General features: G+C 42.5%; 1 protein-coding gene across 1 annotated transcript in view; it reads right to left on the bottom strand.

Moving 5' to 3' along the window:
- Positions 1 to 14640, bottom strand: part of ADGRV1 (adhesion G protein-coupled receptor V1) — a 279169-nt gene that overhangs the window by 45116 nt on the left and 219413 nt on the right. The window contains exon 88 of the mRNA XM_086771404.1: positions 12608 to 12765. Coding sequence (XP_086627530.1) covers positions 12608 to 12765 — 158 coding nt within the window. The remainder of the gene's footprint in view (positions 1 to 12607; positions 12766 to 14640) is intronic.

The raw sequence follows: 14640 nt of genomic DNA, 5'->3' as shown, positions 1-14640 counted from the left end.
CTTTCTGGGCAACCTGTTCCAGTGTTCTATAACTCGCATCGTAAAAAATTTTTTCCTAATTTCCAATCTAAATCTACCCCCCTCTATTTTAAAACCATTACCTCTCGTCCTATCGCAACAGGCCCTACTAAACAGCCTTTCCCCATCTTTCTTGTAGGCCCCCTTGAGGTATTGGAAGACCGCTCTGAGGTCTCCCCGGAGCCTCCTCTTCTGCAGGCTGAACAGCCCCAACTCTCTCAGCCTGTCCTCATAAGAGAGGTGCTCCAGCCCTTTTATAATCTTCGTGGCCCTCCTCTGGACCTTCTCCAACTGGTCCATGTCCTTCTTGTGCTGGGGGCTCCAGAACTGGACACAGTACTCCAGGTGGGGTCTCACCAGAGCAGAGTAGAGGGGGAGAATCACCTCCCTCGACCTGCTGGCCACACTCCTCTTGATGCAGCCCAGGATGCGGTTGGCCTTCTGGGCCCCAAGGGCGCATTGCCTGCTCATGTTAAGCTTCTCATCCACCAGCACTCCCAAGTCCTTCTCCTCAGGGCTGCTCTCAATCCATTCCCCGCCCAGCCTGGATTTGTGCCTGGGATTGCCATGACCCAGGTGCAGGACCTTGCAGTTGGCCTGGTTGAACTTCATGAGGTTGGCACGGGCCCACCTCTCCAGCCTGTCAAGGTCCCTCTGGATGGCATCCCTCCCTTCCAGCGTGTCGACGGCACCACACAACTTGGTGTCGTCGGCGAACTTGCTGAGGGTGCACTCTATCCCACTGTCCATGTCGCCGACAAAGATGTTGAACAGGGCCGGGCCCAGCACGGACCCCTGAGGGACTCCACTCGTGTCCGATCTCCACCTGGACATTGAGCCGTTGACCACCACTCTCTGAGTGCGGCCATCCAGCCAACTCCTTATCCACCGAGTGGTCCGTCCATCAAACCCATGTCTCTCTAGTTTAGAGAGAAGGATGTTATGCGGGACAGTGTCAAAAGCTTTGCACAAGTCCAGGTAGATGATGTCAGTTGCTCGTCCCTTGTCCACCGATGCCGTCACCCCATCATAGAAGGCCACCAAATTGGTCAGGCACGATCTGCCCTTGGTGAAGCCATGTTGGCTGTCACCAACCACCTCCTTGCTCTCCATGTGCCTTAGCATGGTTTCCAGGAGAATCTGCTCCATGACCTTGCCAGGCACAGAGGTGAGGCTGACCGGCCTGGAGTTACCTGGGTCTTCCTTATTCCCCTTTTTAAAAATTGGGGTTATGTTCCCCCTCTTCCAGTCATCGGGGACCTCACCAGACCGCCACGACTTCTCAAATACGATAGCCAGTGGCTTGGCAACTTCATCCGCCAGTTCCCTCAGGACCCGCGGATGGATCTCATCAGGACTCATGGACTTGTGCACCTTCAGGTTCCTTAGATGATCCCGAACCTGCTCTTCGAGTACAATGGGCAGTTCTTCATTCTCGCAGTCCCTGCTTGCACCTTCTACAGCTTGGGCGGTGGGACAGGAACTCTTGTTGGTGCAGACTGAGGCAAAAAAGTCATTGAGAACCTCAGCCTTCTCCATGTCCTGGGTAACCAGGACACCAGTTCCCTTCTGGAGGGGGCCTACATTTACCGTGGACTTTCTTTTGTTCCCTACGTACCTATAAAAGCTCTTCCTGTTACATTTTATATCCCTGGCCAGATTCAGTTCTGCCAGGGCTTTGGCCTTCCTTACCTTATCCCTGGCCACTCGCGCAGCCTCTTTGTAGTCCTCCCAGGCTACCTGTCCCCACTTCCACCCTCTATAGGCTTCCTTTTTCACTTTCAGTTGGTCCAGGAGCTCCTTGCTCATCCACGCCGGCCTCCTGGCCTTTTTGCCCGACTTGTTTTTCATCGGGATGCACCTCTGCTGTGCTTGGAGGAGGTGCTCCTTGAATATGGACCAACTTTCCTGGACCCCTCTTCCCTCCAGGGCCGCCTCCCATGGCACTTGGCCATCAGGTCCCTGAAGAGGCCGAAGTCCGCCTTCCTGAAGTCTAGGGCAGAGAGCTTGCCGTGTATTTTCCTTGCTGCCCCGTGGATCTTGAACTCCACCATGTCATGGTCGCTGCAGCCAAGGCTGTCCTTTAGTTTCACATCCCCCACCAGCCCCTCCCTGTTGGTGAGCACAAGGTCGAGCATGGCACCCCTCCTTGTCGGCTCCTCTATTGCCTGCAGGAGGAAGTTATCATCCACGCATTCCAGGAACCTCCTGGACTGCCTGTGCCCTGCCGTGTTGTCTCTCCAACAGATGTCAGGGTGGTTGAAGTCCCCCATGAGGACCAGGGCCTGTGACCATGAGGCTGCTCCTATCTGCCTATAGAGCACTTCGTCTGCTCTATCCTCCTGGCCAGGCAGCCTGTAACAGACCCCTACCGTGACGTCCCCTGTCCGTCCCCACCCTCTAATCTTGACCCATAAGCTCTCTGTCAGCTCCTCCTCCATCCCCAGATTAACGAACCAACAAAAGTATTAAATGCTGAAAAAAACTGATTTACCTCAATGGGAACCTAAAAGGAGCTGTAGTGGGTATGAAAAAAGGTTTATCTGGCCTTGCCTCCAACAAGGGCCAAAAAAAGTTGGCCAGATACAATACATCTCCCAGCAATTCTCCCATTTACAACTCAACAGCTGCCTGAACCAGACAGTTTCCTTCTATTTAGTAATCTTCAGCAGACTTCTCTTTCACAGGTTCATCTTGAAGTAATTATGGTAAACGTTGATAATTCACAGTATCCCGTGGCAAGGAACTCCACAGGAATAGCACAAAATTCAGGTAAGAAAATGCCAGATTGCTCAGCTGAAACAGCTGTCAGCCTTGTGTTCATCGTTTGGTTTCCTTCTAGAAGAAGCAAGAAATGGAAACAAAAACCCCAGAAGACTTCCAAAGAGCTATGCTTTCACCAGCTATGCTTACTGATCTCCACAAAGTTCATCACCACAGGACTGTGGTCCTGTCAGCCTCTGCATGACTTCTTCAGAAATGAGAGCCGCAATGGTTGTCACACCTATGTGCCCAAAAGGACTGGAAAAATGGTGAGAAATACTAAATTTTACAAGATGAGATCGCCTCAAATTTATTCATAGCTGTGGCCTGGAATAGATTCTGCCAGTTACACAGTGCTGGTTCAGACATTGCAGAGAAAGAAAAAAAAAGGGTAAAGGAGAAATAATTCTCCAGTGTCAAATGTATCCTGTACACTTAACTCCCTTTGTATGCAAGACATATCTATTTTGGAAAGCACGGGAAGGAGATACCTGCCAACCTCTGCCCCTGCACCTGAGAGCAATAAGAGCTTTGTGGCCTCTTGGTAGTTTAAGGCTGGGAGGATGAGGAGGAATGAAGAAGAAAAATGTGGAAACAGCTGTGAAGGGGAAGAAGAAGATGATGAGGAGCCTTTCAGTGTTCCCTGTTGCGATCCATTGTTACACGTTTGATGGTTCACCTAACGGCAAGTTGAAGGTTGAGGTAGATTTGCACATCATTGTAACTTCACCTCATGATGGGACAGTTCACATGGCTAACCTCTCTTGTTTCTATGTAGTTCCTATTGATTATGAAATAATTATTTGACGGTGCCTGCCACAACCTTTTTCACCAGGGAGGGAAGCAGCAACGGAAATCTTGCTGCACAGTTTCAGCCGACAAGTGCCCACAATGCGTACTGAAGGATTCTTTAAAAACGTCTTCTTGCTATATTTTTATATATATAAAAATATATTTTATATTTTACTGTTAGGAAAAACAATGGAGGAGCACTAAGGCAGGGATAAAAACTGCTATGTGAATGAATCAACAACTCACTTGAACAAAGGCATCAAACCAGAAATAAGTCATAAGCCCCATGAAATCATCAGCTTATTGCTCTGGAGAAAATGTGGGGCCAAAGTAACTGAAATGAACTAGAAAAACAACGTGCTGCTTTTAGGGATTGCCAGCACTGGAGCTCCCTTCAGGACAGCAGGATTAGTCCCTTCAGAATGCCGTGCTCAGTCAAGCAGCTGGGTTTCGATGATGTTTTTGCAATTGGTACCCAGAAAAAAAGCATAACTTTTCAGTTTGAATTAGATTATACATTTCAGAAGATAATACATTCTCTTCTTCCTAGAATAGACAAATATTCAAAAGAAAATAAACTTCATATTCTGAAATTGCCAATTTTCTGGGTTTTTTTTCTTTCTGTTTCATTTCAAAACTGTCAGGTAGACTACCTGAAGGGTTTTTTTCCCTCCTTCCATACCTAATATTATAGATAAAATTTCCCAGGACAATAAGTCTGAGTAGTGAAAACCGTTAGATCAAATAGAAATTGATAAAACTGGAAATTATTAAATAATGTTAAAACTCTGAAGCGTAATGCTGAGTATGTCTTTGCAAACAAACACCTAGATGATCAACTACGAAAATAAGGAATGCACTGCGTTTTCATACCTTATCCAAATGTTTGTATTCTCACCACTGTGTTGGCCTATATTATGTCTTTTTAAACTGCCTGAAGTGTTTATTTTTTTTTCTAAAAAAAGGAAAGTCAATAAAAGACGCAATTAAATAATACAACTTTAATGATCTTCTGAGTTTACCTATAAATATTTTCTGTGTGTCTTCCCCTTAGGTTGTTAAACTGATAATGCAACTTTAATTGCTTTTAATTCTTCTTGGTTAGACATGAAGACCTTCTGCAAAACCTGAAAGATCTTTACAAACATTTTTCCCAAGATGATTGAGGAGAACTTATTGCTTCATAGAATTTCACTGATCTGTGGGAGATCTAATTTAGTAAAACATTTACAGATTATTGCTTAAGTAGTCATGGGTTAAACTTAGCAACAGAACTATGAAAATGCCACAAAACCAATTGGAAAAAAAAAAAAAAAAGTGTGAACAACAGTGTTCCAAATCCTGCTTGCTCCGTTTTCAATTGTTTTTGACAACTACTGTAGAAAAGGACTTTGGTAACAGGAATTAGTAGTCAAAAGAAAGAACCTAGCACATTTCCTCATCGAGTTCAAAGGAGAAAATACCACCACCAACACCAACGTGCAATCAGTGACTCATGACATAACCTCAGATTTCAGATTGTGAATATTATAGACATGCAGAATTTAACAACAGCTGACACTGAAGATGAGAAAGCTGGTAAGTACATGTCCATGAAATCCAATTGGACAAAATTGTTCATCAATAATTTGTAAAAATAGGAAGCAGCAAACCTGCTAAAATATTCTTTTTGGTTCATTTATATATATTTTTTTAATCTGCTAGTCCCTGTGGTAGAGAAGTTTGAAATCTAATAATACCTCCTACAAGAGAAGCACACCTCCCATTAAGCATAAGGACTACATCACTACTACAAGATCACAGAAGATTGGTCTATCTAACATTTCCAGTATATCTCAGTTTTTCAGCAAACTTCCTCACACACCTTTAAGACACTTTATAGAATAATCAAATGAAAGACCAAGCATCTTACTATAGCTTACACTACTACTGTTACGCAGGGAGCAAATCAAAACAGAAAGAAAAATTTGAACCTACTTATGTCCATGTAATAAAATTATTAAGAAGTAGCCAGTAAAACATTAAATGAGTGTTACATTCACAACTGTACAGGCGTAACTCACGCAAATTAACTTCCTTCTGCAGATTTCTTTAAAGGAAGAAAGTTTGGGCGCATGAAGCACAGTGCAAACAATCTAGATGACATGAGTGCAGATGATGCATTTAAGTTATTATATTATTCATATCTTTGTTCTTTATTTCAGCTTGCAATTATGCTTAATGCATTTTGTCTTAACTTTGTAAGAATCTTAGAAGCAAGAATTTGTTTTTCTCCTAATTACAAAAAAGAAAAGCCTTTGGAGCACTATGAAGACTAAAATATTATATCCAATGTGTGACGGTGATGAATACTGTGACTATTGTACATAACTCTGTACTCTTTCTGTATTCCTCTGTTGGAGGTAGTCAACATCTGGTTCTTGATTTCTAGACACGTATTGTCATCTCAAGGTGAAAGCACTCCTGCAATTCACTGTTCCTTCAGTTCTCTTAGATATATGACATGTATCTTATAATTAGAGATAAAGATTTCAGCATATAGCTCACAGGATAAGGAAGACGTGTAACTACAGGTTTAGATATGTGTTTTCACTTACAATCAAAAGCCCTGTCCTCAGCATCATTTCCTCAGCAAGCTGATTGGAATGTCCTGCAATTGCATTTTGTATGGCTTATTTTTGTCTTGACAATACCAGATGGTAGCAGGTAGAGGTGGACCATCAAACGTTCAGTCATGACGAGGAATTGCATACTGCTAAGATAATAAGTATATTAAATAAATTTATACGAAGGAATACTCAAGAAGGTAGTTAAAATTTTACAGCTAAGTATCTAAGGCATTCTTCACGAGGTTCTGTTTTGGCAACAAGAAGTTTTACTCTTTAAATTAATTCTGGCACATTTACAATGATGATACCAGAGTGATGTTCCTCAGGGTTGGTATTGGGCCCGGCCCTGTTTAACTTCTTTGTCGGCAACTTGGACAGTGGGATAGAGTGCACGCTCAGCAAGTTCACCAATGACACCAAGTTGTGTGGTGCCATCGACACGCTGGAGGGAAGGGATGCCATCCAGAGGGACCTTGACAGGCTGGAGAGGTGGGCCCGTGCCAACCTCATGAAGTTCAACCAGGCCAACTGCAAGGTCCTGTACCTGGGTTGGGGCAATCTCAAGCACAAATAGAGGCTGGGTGGAGAATGGATGGAGACCAGCCCTGAGGAGAAGGACTTTGGAGTGATGGTGGATGAAAATCTCAACATGAGTCAGCAATGCGTGCTTGCAGCCCAGAAAGCCAACCGCATCTTGGGCTGCATCAAGAGGAGCGTGGCCAGCAGGTCGAGGGAGGTGATTCTGCCCCTCCACTCTGCTCTGGTGAGACCCCACCTGCAGCACTGCGTCCAGTTCTGGAGCCCCCAACATAAGAAGGACATGGACCTGTCGAAGAGGGTCCAGAGGAGGCCATGAAGATGATCAGAGGGCTGGAGGACCTCTGCTGTGAGGACAGGCTGAGAGAGTTGGGCCTGTTCAGTCTGGAGAAGAGGAGGCTCCGGGGAGACCTGATAGTGGTCTTCCAGTACCTCAAGGGGGCTGCAGGGAAAACGGGGAGAAATTCTTCAGAAGGGCCTGTTGTGATAGGACATGTGGTAGTGGTTTTAAAACAGAGGGAGGTAGATTCACACTGGACATAAGGAAGACATTTTTTACACTGAGGGTGGTGGAGCACTGAAACAGGTTGCCCAGAGAGGTGGTGGATGCCCCATCCCTGGAAACATTCCAGGCCAGGTTGGCCGGGGCTCTGAGCAACCTGATCTGGTTGGAGGTGTCCCTGCTCCTGGCAGGGGGGTTGGACTGGATGGCCTTTAAAGGTCCCTTCCTGTCCAAACCATTCAATGATTCTATGATTCTATGAATTAGGTAAGTTCTACTGCATATGTATGGCACGAAAATGATGCCACTACATGTTCAATAAATGGAGGTAATCTATTCACAAAGGTATTATCAGACAAAAATGCAGGTGATTTTTCAACTCAAATTTTTCTGTTATATTTTCAAATATTTTTGTGAAATTATGCAAGATTAGCAAACAGCTGGAAAATAAAATTATTTGTATTGGATTGCAGCCTTAGTAATCTCCAATTTCTGTATGTACACATTAGGACTGTCAAGAAAAAAAACAATTATCCCTTTCATATGCGTATTTCAACCTCCTGTTATTTCACTTGAATACAATTGCCTGGCTTTATGCCACCTGATTTCCTTCAAAAGCAGTCTTTCTTGTTGCAAACTTAAATATTAGTTCACCCAGAGGCTGTTTATTCAGCGCACGCTTCTGACTTGGCTCCTGTCATGCCTAACTTTTGAGAAGTTAGTTTCTACACACAGCAGAATAATCAATCAACAGAACATGTTTTCTGGAAGGCTGGCAAACCGAACCAGCTCAACCTGAAGGCTCTTTTCTAGCAAACTCAAGGCTTATCCTTGAAAGAGTACACTAGAGGTAGAGCTGACATTCTTTGTAAATCAGCTTTCACACTACTTTTCAACTCTCAGTTTTGAGGCCTGCTCTAAGAGATAATTAATTCTTGACTCTCCCATTGCCCTTTCTTCTAGCCTTCTACCTTTGAGGAAAATTCCCTGACCGAAGCAAGCTATATCAATCACCATGTAAAACACCACCGCTAGTAACAGCGATTCTGCAGCCGTAAAAAAAAGACGTGAGAGGGTAACCTCACATATTTTCAGTTCCAGACAGGACAATGAGAAGTCTGCATGTTGCTTAAATTAGGACACAGCAAATTCTATTTATTTGTGTTTATTCTCCAATACAACCTTGTTTTAATCATATTATTTTATCATGATGTCCCAGGCATAAGAAAAGAGTATGATAAGCTCTCTGGGAAGATCACATACCAGCGCCAAAGGAATTCACAACAATTACTAAAAGCAGAATTTTGCTAGACTAGCTCTCCTTGGGCCATGACATTTTCTTGAAAGCCTATAAACTACCAGAACAGGATATGAGAGACGTGACTCTGCCTGAGTAGTCAGAATAAATCTAGAGGACTAGAAAGAACATATGCATGACAGAATAGGAGGTGCAACTAATAAATGAATACCTGTGTATAATTACACGTTAAAAGCCCCAATTATATCCTTTTGTTTTCCAAGAAACTATTTAACCATGTACAAACAGATTCTCTTTGCAATTACCAAGGGGCAAATTTTTTTATCTTAGATATGTATGGTGAAACTCAGCATTGTTATTCTCTTCTTAGTAAGAAAATTACATGAGAGTCTCCTCCCACTGTGGATGTCCCATCTTCAGAAGTGTTCGAGGTCAGCTTGGATGGGCCTTCAAGGAATGCGAGCCAGTGGAAGGTGTCCCTGCCCATGGCAGGGGGGCTGATCTACATGACACTTAAAGGTCCTTTCCAACCTGAACCATTATATGGTTCTGTGATTCTGGATAGTTCAAGATGAACCTTTGCAAGGTAAGTTTCAGAGTATTCCAACACGAGGAGAAAAGAGAATAAGAAAAAAAAATTGCCTCAATTTTTAACTTGGCCAGTTGCATATTGAATTTATTTGGAAAAAAAAACTGCATACACTGCAAATAAGGATAAATTTCACTGCTTCTATTCCTATTAAATTTCTACTAAAGTTAGCCTTCCTCAAGTACAGATCACAAACAAGGAACTTCAGAACTACAGTTCAGCCACAGTTTAAGAGGTTATGAAATGACCAAAAGAATGTGCACTTGGAAGACAGATAACATTTTTTTCTTTCAAATTTGCATATGCAACCCCTTTTTTTTTTGTTTGTTTTATGGTAATATGCAAGTCAGTGACCTTGTCATTTTATTTTAATTGACAACATTAAGTAATTTTTGCATGAATTGTTGCAGAATCCAAACGGGGTCATCCGTATCACACTGCAATTTTATCTATCTTCTAACCAAATGACTCCCAGAAAGGGGATAAACAGTACTAGTTCAAATATTCTTTTGCAAATAGGTGTTAGTATGAATATCTGTGTATAAATGATAATTACATGTCTATATATGCCACTTCTTCCTTTCTGCAATAGTCTTTGCTCTCCGGAATTTAAATGAACAGGTGCCCACAATTACTAGTAAATGTAAAAGCTTGCAGCCCAAAATTAAATTTTGAGAAATATATTTTTGTCGATGTTTACAGCTCCCTACAGTTGATATGTCAGAATTGTTTACAGTGTCATTCACCTGGAATTTTATTATCTTTCTAGAAAAGGTAATTAATGGAGAGTACACAGTTTTCCAAAGCAGGAATTTTTTACATTTTTCATTACTTACTGCACTCTTTGGAGTTGGGAAGTTTGGGTACCAAATCTCAGGCTGGAGGGTAGGAATTAATTGTTGTGGGTAACTGAACATGGAGTAAATCCGTACGGGGATGACAGCCAGAGACAAGCTAGAATAAGGCACTAAACATACACAACTGTGCTTGGTAGGTCCACATTTCCTCTAGTTTTGGATGAAATAGAGAGAAACCCTGGCATATTCATAACAAAACAGCAAAATTATGAGTGCTTGTGCAACTTGGAGGCAACACTGCCAAAAGACCTCCCTACCCCATAGGATCTTGTACGTCACACTGAAGTCAAGACTCTGTGTGAGTGTGATCCAGGACACGCTCTCTGTTGCAGAAGCAAGACATCATCACACAGCTGATGGCAGGCAACTTTGCCATTACGAAAAATGTTGCTTCTCACAGCATCCTCAGGGGTGGCTGCAATAACAGCACGGGAGGAGGAGCAGGTCGCACTGAGGCTGTAAGAACATGGAGTCAGTGGAGTGAACTTCTCCAAAGAAGAAGTATGGGTCGTATGGTAAGAGTCAAAATTTTAACGTGGCAACAGGTCTTACCACTGCAAACTGCCTTTGAATATGTCTTTAAAAGTAAAATTATGTCCATAAAACATCAAAAATAATGTAAATACGACCATCATCTTGAATTTCAGGAGAGAAATGTTCAGTTAGAAAGTCAGAGGCCTTTAGTTAACAGTTAGTACCATGTTATGTCGTTATAGGCAACGTTACAAACTACAGAAATCACCGACCTTTCTTTCTGGAAGCTTAAGCACAGCTACACAGAGGCCACTTACACAACCACCAGCACCATAAACCTCACCACACAGCTCTTTTTCTTCCCCAAAACACCCCCTCACCAACTTGCTCTCACTCACACTGCACGAGGTACTTTCATTTGTGCTTGCAAAAGCCCTGTCGCAGCAAAACGCCAGTTTGCTGTGCAGGTGCACAAGCAGTAAAAGTCAACACCGGCTTTTGGAAAAAAAAAATAAGCTATTATTGGCATTTTCCTGAACACTCTCTTCCTGATATTTTTTTTTCCATTTATCCTGCGACTCCAACATTACCTGTACCATTTTCTGGACTCTACGGGAGAAAGACAAAACCTTGAATTCTATGTTAAATCAAAGTTTTGTTTCAATCCTATTACTTCATGTCTTTACATCATGTAGATATAACTCCTATCAGTACTTTCTGCATTTTACATGCTGAATTAATTTATGGTCTTGTTTTAATATTCAGTATTTTTTTTCTTTGGTTTGACAGCTCTGCCACAAGCCTTAACCTTCAACTCAGGAATATGGAATCTCCATCCTTAGAGATACTAAAAAAAAGTTATTTATAAATAAATAAACTGTATTATTCAAGACTAAAAAAGGAGCCACTTTCGTATTCACTCCAGGCAGTCCCTTTTATATCAGAAAGAAACAAAACACTAAAGTGCAACTAAGGTCTTGAGTATCACAATGTTTATCAGGCCTTATCCAAATTCATATAGCTCTTAGTCAAGCTGACAATTTGTCACTAAGAAATAAGTTAATAGTTTAAAAAAATGTCCAGATAGTAAATATTTAATATTTATTTTTACCATTTTGTCATAACAGGAATATATTTCTGTAACCCAAACTTTTTAAAAAATCCACAACTTCTCATTTCACAATACAATTATCACTGCAAATTTGAGTATTTGAACAAGACAGCTACCCTTTATAAATCTGAAGAGTTACAAGCACTGGACTACTCAATGGAATTTTTTAATAATCCTCTGTCCCTTCTAAGCTCAGATGACATTTATTTAATGCACTGGGAAAAAGGATTCAAGAATCTTTCACAAGTTTATAAAACCTAACTGGCTTCATGCAGCCAGGGAGAAAACAGACACACTTTTATTAAAATCTGCATATTTTCACTTGTTTATAAAACTCAGATTTTTTTTCCCAAAAACACCATGAACACAAAAGAAATATTCTCAGCTTCCCACAGCATGTCCTATTATTGCGGCATTGGTCTAAACTGCTGCAACTTTGTTTTGGGAACATTATTGCATTGGAAGTTGTTCTGACAGAGGAGACCGACCGATACTTCCTGTTTTGCACAAGAGAGATTTTTTTTTCTTTCAAGCACGTTTCAGTTGCGAGCAGCACTAGGAAATCTCAAAACAGACGCATTAACTCCAAATACTCCAAGACGCAGCCCGCGCATGACTGTGCAGCCCCCGAATATACTGCAAAAACACGATGGACAGGAGCTGTGGCCATCACCTGGGGCTGAGCCGAGGAGCACGGCGCGGGTTCATATGTTATTGCGGAGGATGCCCCAACCCTCCCTGGGACAGGGCAGTTCGGTACACCCAGCCAAAACCAGGCACGGGGACACTGCTCCAAGCAGGGCGGTGCTGTGTTTTATCACTATTCTCTTTAGTAGACAAAACATAACCAGAGATACTAATTTCTTGGTTTAGGTTTAACACATTTTTATCCTAAGACAGTTATGCATCTGCATAACTTTCATCATTAAAGTACTTTCACAGACTTCAAAGGGACCACTAGCATGCTTAATCTTGAACAACTGCCTTAGGTGTCTCTTGAACTGTGGTTTCTAGCGGGGTTTTCTGAGCTGGTGAGAACAGCCAGTACCGTTCTGAAAATCCAACTTGTTTGCGTAGGGGTAGCCAACGAATCATACCTGCAGCATTTGTTCTTCCTCTGAAAATATCATCGTACGCTTTCCATTGCGGGGTCACCTGGTAGGCGTGGATGAACACCACGAAAACCACCACCAAGCACATTAATGGCATCAGAGCAGCGGTGAAGAGAGCAGCGTAGGCATTTGGAATGAAGCACCTGATGGAAAAAAATGGGGAAAAATACTGTTGATAAACACACGAGACACCTTGAAAGGTCATGAGTGAAATTTCAAAAACAAATGTTTTTGAGGAAGGATATGCTTTATAAACCGCAAATTCTTTAACTCTGTTCCCAGAGTAACCTTGATAGGATGAATTAGGTTCAGTTGGTTCTTATCTCCTCATCCTATCTTAAGGAATATAACATTTGCACCTTACAAGTATGCTGGTTATATTGTAGCTTAACCAATCTTGGAGAGACTTAAACTGCTGCAATGGAACAAATTATATTTTAACAAACTCCATGCACACTACATTCATTTAATGCGATCACTCTTAGTCACCAAAGTCTAAAAGGGCATTATGCAATTTTCTATACTTAGCTCCTGAAACCACAAATTAAATTTTGAGAAATACATTTTTAAAATGAATGAACAAGTCTTAAAGGCAAGATAACTATTCCTCCCCAAGTTGTTGGAAATTTTATGTCATTTGCACACTGAAGCCAAATGCTCACTCCCTCTCTTTTTTTTTTTTAATTGTCCTTTCTTTCCTTACTCTTTCCATTTATTAAAGTTATAATTATTTATGAAGATGTGACAGAAACATGAGTTATTCCTGAAAAGGAGTCAAATTACACATATGAGACGATGACTTGAAGGTAGCTTAAAGAGTGTTCTGGACAGTATGAGAGATCAGGGTTTTCCGTGAACTCCCTGGAGGTCATTTTGTGCTTTACTGCCACGGACCTACTCTAGAGATGACGCACAACGGAGCAGCCCAAGGGACGGCCCGGGAGTCAGTATGTCTAGAGAGTATGTGGTCACTGTTATCCCTATTAAGAGGGTGTAACTTACCCAGCCCTTCTGTTTGTCAGGTCAGCTCTACCAAATAAGCTTAAAGTCAACGCTGGTGCGATATACATCCGAGATGAGCCTGGGTATATAGCTGGTCTACCTTCTGGGTTTCCTTAGGTGGACATGAGTAGTCTGTACATTCTATAACAGCTCTCCCAGAGCATCAGTCAGGCACTCTCAATGAATCCCAAAATAATTTCCAGCAGAATCTAGGTACCTTCTACATCTCTCTTCAGAAGGTACAGGCTCAGTCAGACACCAAGCAGAGATACCAGCCCATAACATCACTGAGCAATTAAGTAAGCAACAGGCAAGGTAGGAACTCTCTATTGCAATCAAAGGTGTTTGCTTCACAGAATCACAGAACGGTTGCAGTAGGAGGTCATCTGGTCCAATCCTCCTGCTTAAGCATGGACACAAAGAGCTGGTTGCCCGGGACTGTGTCTAGATGTTTTTTTTTTCAGAATCTCCAAGGTTCGAGACTCCATGGCCTCTCTGGGCAACCTGTGCCAGTGCTCGGTCACTGTCACAATGAAAAGTGTTTCCTGATGTTCATATGGAGCCTCCTGTGTTTCAGTGTGTGCCTGTTGCCTCTGGCCCTGTCACTGGGCTCCATGGAGCGGAGCCTGGCTCCATTCTCTTTACACCCCTCCTCTGGGTATTTATATACATTAAAGAGATCCCCCTGAGCCTCCTCTTCTCCAGGTCCCAGCTCTCTCAGCTTTTTCTCATAGGAGAGATGTTCCAGTTCCTCACTCATCTTGGTGGCTCTTCAGTGGACTCTGTCCAGTCTGTCTCTGTCTCTTTTGTAACGAGAAGCCCAGAACTGGACCCAGCACTCCAGATGTGGCCTCACGAGAGCTGAGCAGCGGGGAAGGATCACCTCCCTCCACTGGTTGGCAACACAGTTGATTCCTGGTTGCAACATCTGATCCATTTCATCTTTCTAATTTCTAATATTTCTTAGGTAAAAGAAAGTTATTTTTGTTCCCCAAATGTACTCTTGAGTGGGCTCA

The sequence above is a fragment of the Chlamydotis macqueenii genome, chromosome Z (assembly GCF_036417535.1).
Source record: "Chlamydotis macqueenii isolate bChlMac1 chromosome Z, bChlMac1.mat, whole genome shotgun sequence".
Lineage (NCBI taxonomy): Eukaryota > Metazoa > Chordata > Aves > Otidiformes > Otididae > Chlamydotis > Chlamydotis macqueenii.
This window is presented reverse-complemented; position numbering and strand designations above follow the sequence as displayed.